Source organism: Zonotrichia leucophrys, chromosome 3, assembly GCF_028769735.1.
Source record: "Zonotrichia leucophrys gambelii isolate GWCS_2022_RI chromosome 3, RI_Zleu_2.0, whole genome shotgun sequence".
Classification (NCBI taxonomy): Eukaryota; Metazoa; Chordata; class Aves; order Passeriformes; family Passerellidae; genus Zonotrichia; species Zonotrichia leucophrys.
The window spans coordinates 70,171,677-70,186,817 of NC_088172.1; the positions used below are offsets into that span (position 1 = coordinate 70,171,677).

Below are 15,141 nucleotides of genomic sequence, written 5' to 3' on the forward strand. Positions count from 1 at the left end.
GCAGCATTGAAGGCTAAATCAATGCTTACAGTAGTTTTAGAAATTCCTGAAGTATATGCGTTACTGCAGAAAATACTAATATTTACTATCTTCAGTTGCAACAAACTAAGGTTATATGCAGTATGGAATTGTAATTCCTGAAAAAGAAGAAATTAAGTGTAAAGAAGAATTGTTTATCTAGACTTTAGAAGCAGGTCACATTTAAATTTACCTAAATTTTAAAGTACAGAAATAAGGCACTCAAAAACTTCTCAGCTTAAACTGCAGTCAGTTTTTTAAATCCTGTTTAGGATTTTGTCCTACAAATCTTACAGCACTTTTGCTTTATTATCTCTGAACAACATTTTAATTTATAGCACACAGCAATTTCTAGTTCTACTAATTTTCCTGAGGAAATAAAAAACAGCATGGAAAATTACCATTTTCTTTTTACTAACTGATGTGAGCGCCCAGCAAGGTAACTTTCTCTCCTTGTAAAGAAGCTGGGAGCTGGCTGGTAGAAGGGGCACAGTCACAGAAGAGCTGACTTCCAAGTTCTACTTTGATGATCACAACTATTTGAACCTTTGTATGGGATTGATAAACTGTAATTATAGCAAACTGAAGGCAGCAGTTTGCTATAATTACAGTAAGCAGAATGCTTACAGACAGACAGGATTCTTTCTCTACTCTTACAGTACATCCCAGAGGATTTAACTGCAGACAGAATTGTACAACTGGGTGATTTAGACCCTGCGTGCATTGCATCAACTTAAAAATCCATTCCTGCATCAATGAAAAACCATTCTGAAGAGTTCATTTTTTATTAAAGTATGTGAAATTTGTCCCTCTGAATGGAAATCAGGAAACCTCTTTGTAGGCCTAAATATCTCTACAATAAACAAGAATGCATCTTACAGTATTTACCAGGATACTGCAAACACTTCAAAGCACCTGTGTTCATTCTGGTTCATTCTAACCAGTGTGAATTGCTCTCATGTATACAAATATGGTACATTCACCTTTTGGCTTCTAAATGTATGGCAAAAGAAATTTTGATGTCTTTTTGACACAGCTGTCATTTAGACAAATTTCAGCTATGGCAGGTGCATTTCTGTTATTTTCACTTCTTGACACATAGATGAAGATGAGGCAACTCTAATACATTAAAAAAGGATGAAGCACAAACATCAAAAGAACATTTCAAAACAGATCTTACAGTAATGTCTCACCTGCTTTTTACAGAACATTCTGATCTACATCCCTTGAACTCTACACCCCTCAATGAACATCATCATGTATACTTCATGAAAACACATGCAAGACTGTCTAACAACCTGACTTGAATTCAAGAAGTATTTAGTTCTGGACTTGCCTTGCAGATCTGCAAATAAAGTCCAGAAATGAATCTGAGGCGAATTATTAATTTTATCTTCTGTCCTTTACTTGTGGACTCAAAAATGGCAGGTACATCCTGGAGGACCTGTCCTGCCTTTCTTGATAGTAGAAACCCTCGTTGTTGTGCTGTTCTGCACTTTCTCCAGAATATTCCTTCTGTTCTACAACCATGTTCTCTTCACTATGGTAACTCAGTAACAGCACAGAACAATAGTGTCAGAAACTCAGCAACTTCTTAATTTATTGCAGTTCTAAAAGAGAAGTACAATACCTGTAACTTGAGTAGGTGCAATAACTTGACTTGCACTGGAAGTAGAGACTTCGGGAGCAACTTCAACAGGCAAAGGAGGGGATGTTTTCTCAATCACTACTGTGTGACATGAAATGGAAATTAATCACATCCAAAAAACCCATTTTAAAGCATGCAAAAACCACAACCATTAAAGAATTCACACATGAATAAGCTAGGCACTATGGAGATTTTTGTTTATTCTGCTTTGCCCTACAGTAGAAAAAAACCCGTGTAATTGCGGTTTTCATCTTTCTACTGCTTGTGAAAAAAGCCACTGAGGTGCTAAAGAAAGCAAACACAGTCGCAAAACTTTTGCAGCAAAAGTTATGGATAAATCTGCAAAGAGCCACCTAAGCATAGTTTCCTCTTGAAAGGAGCACAAGGTTTCACCTCTGCTGACATTAACATTCTCATGCACATAATCCAGGATACCACTTCTTAAAATATGTCTTTATCTCCTACACAAGTCACTAAACCAATGCAAACCTCTCAATTCCTCCCACTTCTGCTTCCAGGTTTTTTTTTTGGCCATGGAGAAATTGCTTTTGAAGCTCCAATCATTTTTTCATTAGTTACTGTTAGAATTGCTACTTTCCCATTCTTTAAGAACTGTAAGCATTCTGTCATACTGAAAGAAAAGATAAAATAAGTTACCTGGAAACTGTGGATGCAGGTTAATTGTTGAAACTCCAGGAGAAAGCTGAGGCTGCCCAGGCTCTAGATAAGGCTGCTTTTCTTGATCAATGGAAGCTAATTCCTAGAATGATAAAAAATATAACATTCTGAAAACATTCTCTTAATTCTCTTAATTCACAGCTACCCACAAACAACTGGCTTGAGACATTGCTAATATTCTCACATGAGTGGCTTTTGATAGCAGATCATTAATCACCACCAATTCAAAACTGAATGAACGTGGAATACTATGTTTATACAACAGAATACAATTTAACACTGATTTTACTTGAAGCAGCCATTTCCTAGAGCTTCTAATTGCATCTTTGGCATTGTCCTTCCATAATTCTCCCATTCTCTGGTCTTTAATTGCTTACAAATAGCATTTGAATGCAGTTCAGCATCACACAAAAGTATACAATCACATCTAGGTGTCTGACAACTGTGAAAGGTTCCTTCTTAGCTACTGAACCCATCATCTCATTTTCACAGAAATATTATATGCTTGTATGTCTGTAGAAAATTAAATGGAGAACAGCTGCAATTATTCACAACAAATCCCATTATCTCCAGCACAGAAAACCTGAAACCTCCAGAACAGGGGACTTCAAAAAGACACACACTTACTCTTCTCCAATGAACACAGGACACCCTATACAATGAAATTAACTTAGGCACTCATACCAGCCTCATAAGTAGGTGTCACAAATGCTTCTCAAAGCTTCATAGCATTTCTCTCTGATTTGTTTGCTCTAGCTGTTAGTATCTGTGTCTCTTCTTCATACTCTCTGCATTTTTCAGTATCCTCTTTAAAACAGTCTCCAGAAGGGGACAGAGCAATATGTACCAGACTCTCCAGCAAATGTCTCTAAGAGAGGTTAAAATAATCTCTTTCCTGTACTTCACTACCTGCCTGTTGTTGTACATTATAACAACACAAGCTCTTTTTGCCTCAGGGTTTGAGCAGCAAGTCCACAGTGACTTGTTTGTACATCATAAAGTCTAAATCCTTTCAGTTATCTGTATCCCATCTCATGCATGGTCTGCATTCTAATTTCTACATAAATTACATCACGTTTTACCTGATCAGGAGCTGCAGTTGCCACTAAAACCAGAAAGAAAAAAAAAGAGAATTAATCAGTTTTCACAAAATATTTTATTACATATTTTGTCACATTTGAAAGCAGTCATCGCCATCACACAAAAAATTCAGGTTCAAACCTCATTCCAAACTAGTGGAAACATGAAATCATGTTCCTGAAGCAAGTGTAAAAAACTAACCTGAAAACCAGAATAAGATTCTACACACCATCTAATGTTTATTTACTCAGTATTCAGCTCCCTTGTAGATTTCTCAATTGTTTACCTGCTTCCTCAGAAACAATTTGACAAGCACACAGGTTATTAACTCACTGATGAAACCTTTTCAATTCCTTCCAAGGCATATCAACATCTGTAAACACTTTAAAGGTAAAATAATGTCATAATGATATATAATTTGCCACTAACAAATTTGCAAGAATTTATTGCAAAAAAAAGTTTTAAAATTTGTCTTTTCTTTTGACAAGTAAGAGTAGTTTGGGGGTTTTTCCTCTGCAAATATGACTTTTTTTTCTGGGAAGGAGTGGTAGAAATTTCATATAAATTCTTATTTTCCATTGCAGCTTTCCTTTTTAGAATTCATAAATATATATATATATAAAATAAGGTTTTTTAGGTCTTACAAAAAGACTTAAAAAATATGTACTATTTCTGATCATAAAAATGATTGAGATAAAAGCAGTCTCGCTCTCTCTCCATGGTCTCAGCATCTGGCAGGACCTACCCACAGCCTGTGAGGAGCGAATCCCATGATGCCACACAGCGGGCACCAGGGAATGCTCTGGTGTGGGGAGCGCTGCCTCTCGGCCCTGCACTGTCCGCAGCTGCCACAAAAGAAACAAACCATGGAAGACACATGCACAGAAACAGAGAAAGACTAAATTCCCCCACTCTCACCTTCTTGTACAGCCATCTCAGTCTCACTTTTCTGTGAGAAGCTCAATGCCTCCACTGGCTCTTCCTTTGCTGGGAGAGGTGGAGGAGAAGTACCTTTAGCAACAGGTTGAGTAATCGGGGTCTTGCCAATGGCAGGTGGCTGTACTCTAACTGCAGGGTGATGATATAGCTTGTTTCTGTGAGGGCCAGAAACCGTATAACCCATTCCACCAGGGCAGATTTCCTTAAAAGCAGCTAGATTTGGGATGGGAAAATATTCCTTTTAGGAGTCTAAAAGTGCAATATGTTGACATAGTGGAAAATATAATGACTACCACTAAAAAATTTCATCTCGTATTGTATATACATATTTACAAAAAACTTCTTAAAGAGAAGCTATGCATAGCATGCTAATATGATTGAGCATTCTCCCAAAGGCATGTTCTGACTGGTTTTCCCAGAAGGTTTCCATTCCAGTTTACCATTTTTCTTTAGTTATGCTTATCTGTCAATATATCAAGATTTTTTTAAATTAATTCCCTTGAAACAGTCACTAAAATTTAAAGTGACTATACATTTAAATTGGTCTAAATTTAAATGTGCAAGTACTTTTTATCACCTATATTGCATAATGAATGGAGATCACTACTGCTATCATTTTCTTTTTTGTAGAAATCAAAGGGAAAAAGCTCACCAGCCCTGTACTAAAGGAGCAGAACACTATCAACCAGTATCAACACTGATCCACAGGATCCCACCTGACTACATCAGAGGCCTCATAACAGTCCAGATCCAAATTCCACTGAATTGAAAAAGGCTGGCTAAAAACAAGATGGGGATCATAAGAAGCCAAATCACTACTGGAAGAGAGGGGAAATAACCTTATTTATAAAGCTGCTACAGAAAAAGTTAATTAAAGTCAGGCAACAGCACTTGCTCTATCTCTACAGGCGCTCTATATGAACATCATATTTCGCATTCTTTCTACTGGAAGAGTAAAATGAGAAAGAAATGCAAGTCAGTCTTCCTCCCCATTAAAGAGAATAGCTATAATCCTGTCAGGGTCAGGAGACCTTTAGGAGTCTTGAGGGAGCAGTGCTTCATTGTCCTTATTGCTCTAGGTAAAGCCATGTTGGGATGAAACAAAAAAGATTTAGTCTCCTGTGTGGGAATTCTTATGGCAGCCTGAGGGATCTGCCAAGTGGGGCATTGATATGTTCACAAATCCTGTTTTGAACACATCAGGGTTTCAAAACAAATTAGTATCTAAAATAAAAGCACAAAGTAGCTAAAAGCTCTCCAGAGATGAGTTAAACTATACATTAACCAATATGCATTAACTGCACAATGTGTTCTGATAGTGTCTTAGTAATAGAAAATATGAAGGGTGAAACTAATGAAATTGAGTGGATTCAGAATAAGGAAATACTTTTTGCTGGGACATCTAATATCAAAACTTGCCATAATACCCAACTGAGGGTGTAAATTCTGGTCAAAAGAGTAAGACAGAAAATTTGCTGTCTGTCCCTTCAGATGCATACTTAGGACATAGGAAACCTTGCTTCAGGTCATATTCTCTCAAATGAAAAACAGAAATGTGAGTCTTATGCTACTACAGCTCTGATAAGATCTCTCAATGCCTGGGCATACAAATCTGGCCTCTCAGTGTCTCTTCAGGAGACCATTTACTTAGTATGAATATTTTAGAAGCTTTTTATTTTAGTGGCTTTTATACTAACATGGGATGCTGCAGTAAATACATTACCCCCTTCTGGAGTATCCCACTTTCACACATATTTCATAGAAAACTCTGAAACATTATCAATTTAACCTGTTACAGAAAGGAACATGTTTTTAAATCATGCACGTAGTTATTAAATGGGAAAAGCTCATCAGAATTTTCTACTAAGAGATTACTAAAGTTTTTTTCATTGAGAAAAAAATCACTACAATAACCAATTCCATATGATACTCAATATATTTTTTGTGACTATATAGCAGTCATATAAGGATGAATTCTGTGCTCCACTATACACACTATTGGGCATAAAGCCTCATGCAATATTCTCACAGATATGAAACATCTGCATTTAAATTGCAAGTTATCTCATAAGAATAGATTTTTTTCTCCATTAAAAAGCCATAGAAATATTATTTATCCAAAAGTGAACTGGAGTTTTAAATCCTGATCAATAATCTAGTGATCCAATGATTATGCAGGAAACAGTGGCTTTAAAAATCCATTGAAATGCTCAAAACTGTTGGTCACTTTCATTTCTGTAAGTCAAACTTCAGAAAGGAATCTGCTCATCATATCTCTTTACACCTCTGATAGCAGCTGTGGATTTCACAAAGCAGCTCGCTGGTTTGAAAATGTAAATCTTTACAAATTACTTCAGAGAAACACATGACCTGTATCATGACAATGACATCTGCAGCAGCAGCTTCAAGTAAGCACAGTGGATTGTCACTAAAAATACCTGGGCTAACATACTCAAGAGATTGGACATCATGTATATTACAACAAGCAATAGTGCTTCTAAAACAGATTAATTTGATATTACATTTGGGAAAAATTAAATTGATTTTGATTGAAGACTCCATGGGCATTTCAGTTTTAAGCAACATCAGTGAATAAAAAGTACTTGAAAACAGTGATTGGTATGTGGTATCTCAATCCATAACCTGCCAAAGTGAGAGCGGTGACCAAACAGCCTGATGTTTTTGAACTCCTTATATATTTAAATAACAGCAGAGCTCCAAAGGAGCACTGATAATACAAGAAAGTTTTATGTATCAAGTAAGGAATAGCACATTCCTCAAAATGGATGGTAAAGATATGAAAGAAGATGAGAAAGCCGAGACACTACTGTGCATATCCTACTAAGTGTAATACAAACTACATCCCATGTCACTCTGTAACTGAATTCTCAAAAGCCGCCACAGCCTTTACCAACTGAAGAGTATTAACTACATTTTGGGTTACTTTTCCTCTATCTAAAGTATATACTCTGGTGGTTGTTTTGGTTTTTTTAAAAGCGTGCACAACAAATTAGGGGGCAGGGCCAAGAGCTTGTGTGTTTAGTGGGAGGTGCTTACCTGTTCCTGGGAGCGGACACTTCTCACAGTGTGGGCCCCAGGCTTTGCCAACACTGCAACAGCAAAGCTGCTTGCTGAGCTGCACAGAAAGAGGATGCATGCATTGCTTTCCTGCACTAACAAACCGGTAGCAGGGTCCTTTCTCTTCAGCAACTACAGGGTTATCAGCTGCAATGAAAGTGGAAGAGAGGATGGTACTGTTCACATGAAAAGCAAAACAGAGAAACACCACTAGATTTCCAAAACCACTTAAACAGATTAATATTCTGTCAGCAGATGTTCTATTTCAAACACCTATCTCAGATGAGAATCACAACATTAAAAATTATTACTTTGCATCAAATGCTCCGAATTCCAGCTTACTCTAGATCAAGGGTAAGAAGTATTTGAAAGAAAAACAACAACAACAAAAAGTAAATTCAAAACCAGCAGTTGCCAAGCTGCCACAGTAAAGAGTGAGAATTGTCACTCTCACTTGCACACAGCTGCTGAAGATCAGGCACTGGCTCCACACAGTTGTGTCAAGCTGTAAAGCCAAAGGAATGTCCATCTAGAAGGACGCTATATCAGTAAGTCTGCAAAAGCTTTAGGTAGCATATATGATTTTTTTTTCATAAAAGAGACAATTACACATCAACATTTTGTTATGCTTAGTTTCAATGTGCAAGAGCCAAAGGCCATAAACTGTGATTAGTATGAGGTAACAGAAAGGTAAAGTCCATCCAGCTTTCTAATTTATGCATCCACATTAACATAAAGTTAACACTTCTGGGTAACACATTCACATAAATCAAAAAATACAGACATCTGATTTTCAACATGACATGTGGAAGCAAAACCAAAACCCAACAACCAACTCCTCTCTTCTGGTGTTCAACTGCAAAGCAGTATGAAGTTCTTCAAACTGCTGAGAAGCTCTCTCAGCAGCAGAGTGTTATTAACTAGTAGCATAAGATAGTTAAGGTAGGAAAAAAAAAGAAAGAACTCAACTATGACTTGAGACTATATTTTATAAATGTAAAGATAGCTCAGAGAAAAAACTTAGGATTATAGCTATTTTTCACCTGTACATATTCTTCACAAAAAAAAAAAGAAAAAATTTGTTCTTTACATGGTCTTTTCTTCTTGCAGAGGTCATTGATTGTAACCAAAGTAAAAGCTAACTAACAGAGGGAAATACTTGCATTCATGTCATTCACAACTTTTTCTTTCTCCTAATTATCTCTTAATTTTTAATTCTTCTTAATTAAAAGGAAAATGTGCCAAAGACCATCCTGGGCTTAATGTTTATTAATGGAAACAACCAAGATCAAAGCTTCAGAACGGGAAAAGGGGAGAGTAGAACATAAAGATGGTTTTGGCCGAAACTAGCAGAGAGGGGAGTGAAAAAAAAAAAAGTAGAAACTCCAGGCTACTGAAAAATGTACATTGGAGCTGGACATGGCCTTGAAGATTTGGTGTCAAGAAAATCAGGAAAAGATAGAAAGAATCCTGGGCAGCCACTGGTGGAGAGCAAGGTTTCCGGGACAAAGAAACAGAAAAGAGGCAGGAGCACTGAGACTGAGTAAATAAAGCAAATATACTGAGAACATGAGTTGGGGACAGAAAAAGAAAGCTGACAGATGAGAATAATTGGGCCCAGTCAAATAAATCTTCATCTGAAATGTAACTAAGTATCTAATTTGGTACTTTGATTAGCAGTATTACTTACGGATGCATCTTGAGAGGGTAGGATCTGGCACAAAACCCATTTTGCAGGTACATCTGTAGCTGCCCATGGTATTCAAGCACTCACCATTAGGGCATACTCCCTGTAACTGACACTCATTGATATCTGTGGGAAAAGTGAAAAAAAATCAGATGCTGAAACATGTACTAATATTTTTCTTTCTTCAGAAGTACTTTTTTTTTTTAATATATGAAGGATAATTGTTACAAGTTAACACTCTAATCAACACTTTTCCCCATACTGACATGCGATTTATAACCCTTTAAAACACTGCTGAGAACATAGCAGAAACAAAATTATATTTATACATCATTCTTAAGTACACTGAATTAGAAAAACAAATACACTTTGACCGGCTTATCGACCTTTCTTCTCCTGACTAGATGATTGCTAGCACAGCTCAACACAGCTCACAAGAACATTCAAAGAGACAAGATTTACCCAATCTAGTACATTTTACAAAGGGTAGAACACTGCTTGCCACATTTAATACAGTTTTTATTAGTATTTATATTTAAGAGTGCTCAGTGGTTCATTATACTGAAAGGCAAAAATATCTGTAGCGCAAAGGAACTTGATGGCAAGAACATGCTTCAGGGAGCACAGAACACACCTGCCATGGAAAGCATTGCAGCTGCAGCAACAGCAACACAACTTCTTAACAATAATGTTGAACCTGAGCCAGCAGTGCCCTGGCAGCCAGGGGGGCCAGCCCTGTCCTGGGGGCATCAGGGACAGCATCACCAGCTGGGCAAGGGAGGGGATTGTCCTGCTCTGCTCTGAGCTGGGGCAGCCTCACCTCCAGTGCTGGGGGCAGCTTTGGGGGACACAATGAAAAAAGGACATTGAACTGTTAGAGTGTCCAAAGGAGGGCAGAAAAGATGGTGAAGAGCCTTGAGGAGTAGTTGTATGAGGAGCAGCTGAGGTCACTGGGTCTGTTCAGCCTGGAGGGGACGGAGGGCAGAGCTCACTGCAGTTACAGCTTCCTCATGAGGGGAACAGGAGGGGCAGACACTGATCTCTGTTCTGTGGTGACAGTGACAGGACTCAAGGAAATGGACTGAAGCTGTGTTGGGGATAAGTTGTTAAGTCGGATATTTGGAAAAGATTCTTCACCCAGAGGGTGGTTTGGCAGTGGAACAGGCTCCCCAGGGAAGTGCTCACAGCACCAGCCTTTCAGAATACAAGAAGTGTTTGAAGAAAACTCTTGGGCATGTGGTGTGATTCCTGGGGATGCTGCTGTGCAGGGCAGGAGCTTGACTCTATGATTCTTGTGGGTCCCTTCCAACTCTGTGTGCTCTCTAATTCTGTGAACTGCTTTAATGAAGTTTGCTGTTACTAGGCCACCTGCACAAGTGTTGCTTTCAGGGTCTGACTGAATAATCCTCCCATTCCCCAAGCATTCGGTCTCAGGTCTGTACCACACTCATGGTTGCATTTGTAGTTTACTTATTCTTAAAACAGGACCCGTCTAATAATCATCTGGATACCATCTGGAACCATAAGTCAGCCAAACTAGGTTTTTATTTCAGGAGACAGCAACAACAGAGTTTGCACTGATAATCCAAATACCAAAATAGTAACAAAAATAAAATTTAAAAAATCCTCTAATTCATAATTATCTGTGTCATAAATTGTGATCTCTTCTTTCAAAAAAAATGGAGAGAATAGGTTGAAATAGACCTACCTTAAAATATTTACATCTATTATTTTTGCATCAGACTTTTCCTCCCTATCCTCAAGGCTAAGAAAAAACACCTACCCTGCTGGGTAAACAAACTTCATGTGGAAGTCAGAAATTCCAGCTAGCTCTTTAAAAATCAAATATTAGTGATCTTTTATCTAAAATATATAATATTTATTATCTTTCCTTTTACCTTTTATAATACCAACCTCATTATATTTGACCTCACTGTATGTTGCTTTGTAATTCAACACCATCACTCAGGGTAAGAGGTTGAATATACAAAATGTAACAGATGTGCCAAAGTTTGCATTTGGAAACCTACAGAAAGACTCTCTCTTCATTTTTCTCCGTAAGTTTGGCTACCTGTCCCATGACACAAGAGTGTATAGCACAGCAGACTCCGGCAGTTGCCATATCAGGCACATTTTTTTCCCAAATACTGTGTTGAGCTTATCCCTCAGCTCTTCCAGTGCTCTACCTAAAATAATATCTTGACACCACATGGATAAACTTCACTTCTATGCACTTAGCTGCGTGTGACAAGGAGTAATAATTTATATCCTAGGACTTTGGATGAAATGTGATGGAAACCACATGAAATACAAAGGATCAGCTCTGCCTCAAAGGAATTTTCAAGTGAAATTCCCAGACTGTATGACTTTCTGACCTCAGAGGGAGTGGACTATTTAAAGAAGAGAATGGTATAAGAAAAGAGCAGAAAAAACAGCTGAAATATTTTTGTACAGTAGTCTACTTTTTGTCCCGTCCAATGTTTAAGCAGGATGACATCCCATATAAGAAAAGGAGGATCTTATTTAAGGATTGCATTAATACAGAATATTTATCAAGCTAGACATTTTCAGATGTACTTGAATTTTATGAAGTTTTTCATCTGACTAGGTTCTTTCTTTTACCCTGAAATCTCAAAATATGATTGAAGGCATCTACACTGTCCCAACTGATCCCAGAAGAAAGATTATCACTATTCCAATACCATTATAATTTGTGAGTATTAAAGAAATTAACTTAAATCTTAACAGTTGGCAAACTAAAGATATTATTGAAACATCCCTAAATAGAAACACAGTGATGCTGCTGTAAAGTTGTTGGGAGGAAAGGACATATTACTAATGTGCTATTTTCCAAAATTAGGCTCAACTAGGACCTGACGGAACAAAATACTCTGAAATATCTAGAAGCTAATACAAAGAAAATACTGGAACACTCAAGAACCTTCTACTGAATTTTCTCTCTGTTGGCAATTTGGGTTGTCAGATCAGTCTTCAAATGCTAAACCACAAAATTATTCTACTTGCTTTGATAAAGCATTTTCTCTGATGTCAGAAATAAGCTAGAGGAAGAGAAAGTATCCTTTACTCTGAGTACAGGAAAAATGTCATTATCTAGGTTCATTTCAAAATGAAAATCCTCAACACAATTACACAAATACACAAATTACATAAACACTTATGAACAAAAACCACATACGGATTTTGGAGGAAGAGGAAAAACACAGGAGAAATTGATACACATAATGAAAATAATTTCTTTACTTCCTACATTGTAATACCCAGACAATTTCAAACAACTTTCTCCCTTTCCAAATTCACATTATATGTTTTTCTTTACAGAAAAGCTAAATATACGACTGGGGGAAAATGGAAGCTGTCTGCCAAGCGACATACATAATGTATCACTTTTTAGATGACTTTTTCTGGAATTAGAATTAGCAGAAATGCTTTGTCTCATGAAAACAGAATTTAAGTTTTACATCAGTAAGGAAGACAGCTTCTTTTAAATAATGACAATTTGACTTAGTCTTTTTACTGAAAATAAGAACTGTAAAATCTAAGTCTCTTCTTTGTTAACTGTTAAAATACCTTGCTATTTACATATATGTTAGCATGAAATGGATGGCACTTTTTCTTCCTATCTAGGAGAATAATTCTACCCTTCTACATGTTTTTAAGCAAGGTAAGTAATTACACGGCTTAACATAAGTGCATTTGTCTTTTGAATGTTAAAAATGAATAATGGCTCATTCTTCACTTATTAGATAATATAATTTACTCATATACACCCACCTTCGTTTTAAGGAATGTTTAAAAAATCTATAGAGAGATAAAATTTGAATATTAGAAGTATAAATGTTTCAAGGCATTATTTCCTGGAGTGGCTAATTTGTGGATACATGGGATCTTCCTATAATTAATGAATTCACAGTCATCCTTCTTTCCAAATGATTCAACTATTCTGCAGGAAACATTCACAGATGCTGTCATTATTGCCTCAGTATTCAATCTCTTTACAGATGAACTGTTCTTGTATGTCTTGTACTAAAAACATAATTCCCCATTCACACGAGCTCTGCTATTGCTATTTAATGTGGACACTGCTACATTTAAGTACCAGCTTATATATATGTAAATATCAACTAAAATTTCTTCTAAGTTACTGATGCAGATATTCCTTTGGCTAAATTTGTACAATTTTTAAAGTTAACTTCACTGTGCAAGTGCCAGTGCATTTTAATGCCTCCTTTACCTGGTCATGTCTACTCAATGAGCTCATAGAATAACTGAGCTGATGCTCTATGCTGAATTACACAAGCTTGTCTAGGGATTCCACAGGAACAAGCCAGAAGCTGATGATAAAAAAACCACTCAAATTTTCAAAAGAAATATATATTCACATAGGAATAGTATTTATTTAACAGCTTGAGCTGAAAAAAAAAATCCTCTCAGATTTACTATCCATTTCAAACTGTGGTAAAAGGCCACCTATCCAAAATGTTTCCTACCACCTGTTGGCCTGCCCAGCTGTGCAAATTGCATTGGAATCAACTTGTTCAAGCAGCTTGAAAGGAAATCTGATTCAATATTAGCAGACTTGTTTTTTAGCCCTCTATTTCTTATATATGGACATTAAAAATATTTCAATTTTACATTAGCATAGGAATAAGAATTCATGTGCTCCATTGTAAAAACTAGAGAAAAATGTCTGAATAATGTCTTGTGCAGAAGTACAAACTCAAATTACTCCTCAAGCATGATGGCATACTTGAGGAGTCATTTGATCAAATGCCTTCATCTACACAGAGGAACTACTAAGGGGCTAGGTAGTAGTACTGTAAAACCACATATAACTTTCCAAAGACCAAGTCAATATAGTCTTTCAGTTTTTGAGAAAAGGAGAGCAATTAAGTTCCATTGGTAAAAAGCCTCTGTTCCAGTGATACAAAAAAAAAGAGAATTTAAACCAGGAGATATTTCACACAGCACCTCACATGGTGCCATAAAGAACTCTCACAGTAAGCACTGTCATTTATAATTTGGTAAATAAATAATTGATTTTTAACAGTTGGTGTTTGATAATATGAATGACTTGACCCTTTCTCAAAGGTAATAAATGGGTAAAACCCCAGTGGCATGAAAGAAGCATTGTCAATTCTGCACTGACTGACAGCCTGACTCTTTGCTGTTACCCTTTAGTATTATCCATGCCAAATATGTGGAACTGCCCCTTGGCACATTGTGTCCCTGGATTTAGCAGTCCATGCCTATGAAAGTCTGACTCATCCTTACAATCAGTTGAGATGGCAGTGGAAGCCAGATGCCATCCCAGCGGCCCTGTTGGTGACTCTCTCACAAGGTCACCCAAATACACAGAAGCTTTGTCACAACCAAGGTCTTAACAGTGATGCTGCAGCACTGCACACAGCACTGCAGACACACAGCTGGGGCTGCTGTGGCTCAGCTCCTCCTTTACCCTTCTCTAAGCACAGCTTGATATATGGTGAGGTCAGCCACCACGCTCTCCAGAGCCACCACCGTGCTCCCAGCTTCAAATAACCCAGACACCATAACCAAACTGCTGCTAATCTGTCCCACTAAGGAGAATTTAAAACAGGCTCTCTTAACAACAACAACAGTTGGTGTTTGATACCTTCCCACACATTTTTATAGGTCTTCTGGGTGTTAGGTCAGCCTGCTCTCAGAAAATGCAATGTGTTAATGACTCACTGTCACTGAATTTCCTGGTGGAAAAAAAGCAAGCTACAACTGCCATTTTCTAACTGCATGCCTGCCTGCTTATGTGGAGAGTACAACTATGAACACAGTACTATCTTTGTGAATTAAAAAAAAAAAAAAAAAACAAAAAAAAACAAGAAGAAAAAAACAACCCCCAGAACCAACCAAGCAAAGCAGGAAGGTGGGAACAATAAAAGATGGTGCTCATTTAAATAAGTAAGCACACAGTAACATTGAACTTGTTATAAACCATGACAATTATATAGCTATAGTA

At 37.1% G+C, this 15,141-nt stretch overlaps 1 protein-coding gene across 9 annotated transcripts in view; it reads right to left on the reverse strand.

Annotated features, from left to right (window-relative positions):
- LTBP1 (latent transforming growth factor beta binding protein 1) overlaps nt 1–15,141 on the reverse strand; it is a 188,988-nt gene that overhangs the window by 60,728 nt on the left and 113,119 nt on the right. For 4 of the 9 annotated variants that reach the window (XM_064708730.1, XM_064708726.1, XM_064708728.1 and 1 more), the window contains 6 exons: nt 9,132–9,254; nt 7,421–7,588; nt 4,343–4,576; nt 3,427–3,449; nt 2,324–2,426; nt 1,649–1,747 (listed from right to left, as the gene is read on the reverse strand). In XM_064708730.1, coding sequence (XP_064564800.1) covers nt 1,649–1,747; nt 2,324–2,426; nt 3,427–3,449; nt 4,343–4,576; nt 7,421–7,588; nt 9,132–9,254 — 750 coding nt within the window. The remainder of the gene's footprint in view (nt 1–1,648; nt 1,748–2,323; nt 2,427–3,426; nt 3,450–4,342; nt 4,577–7,420; nt 7,589–9,131; nt 9,255–15,141) is intronic. The other 5 variants (XM_064708727.1, XM_064708733.1, XM_064708729.1 and 2 more) reach the window with 4 other exon arrangements.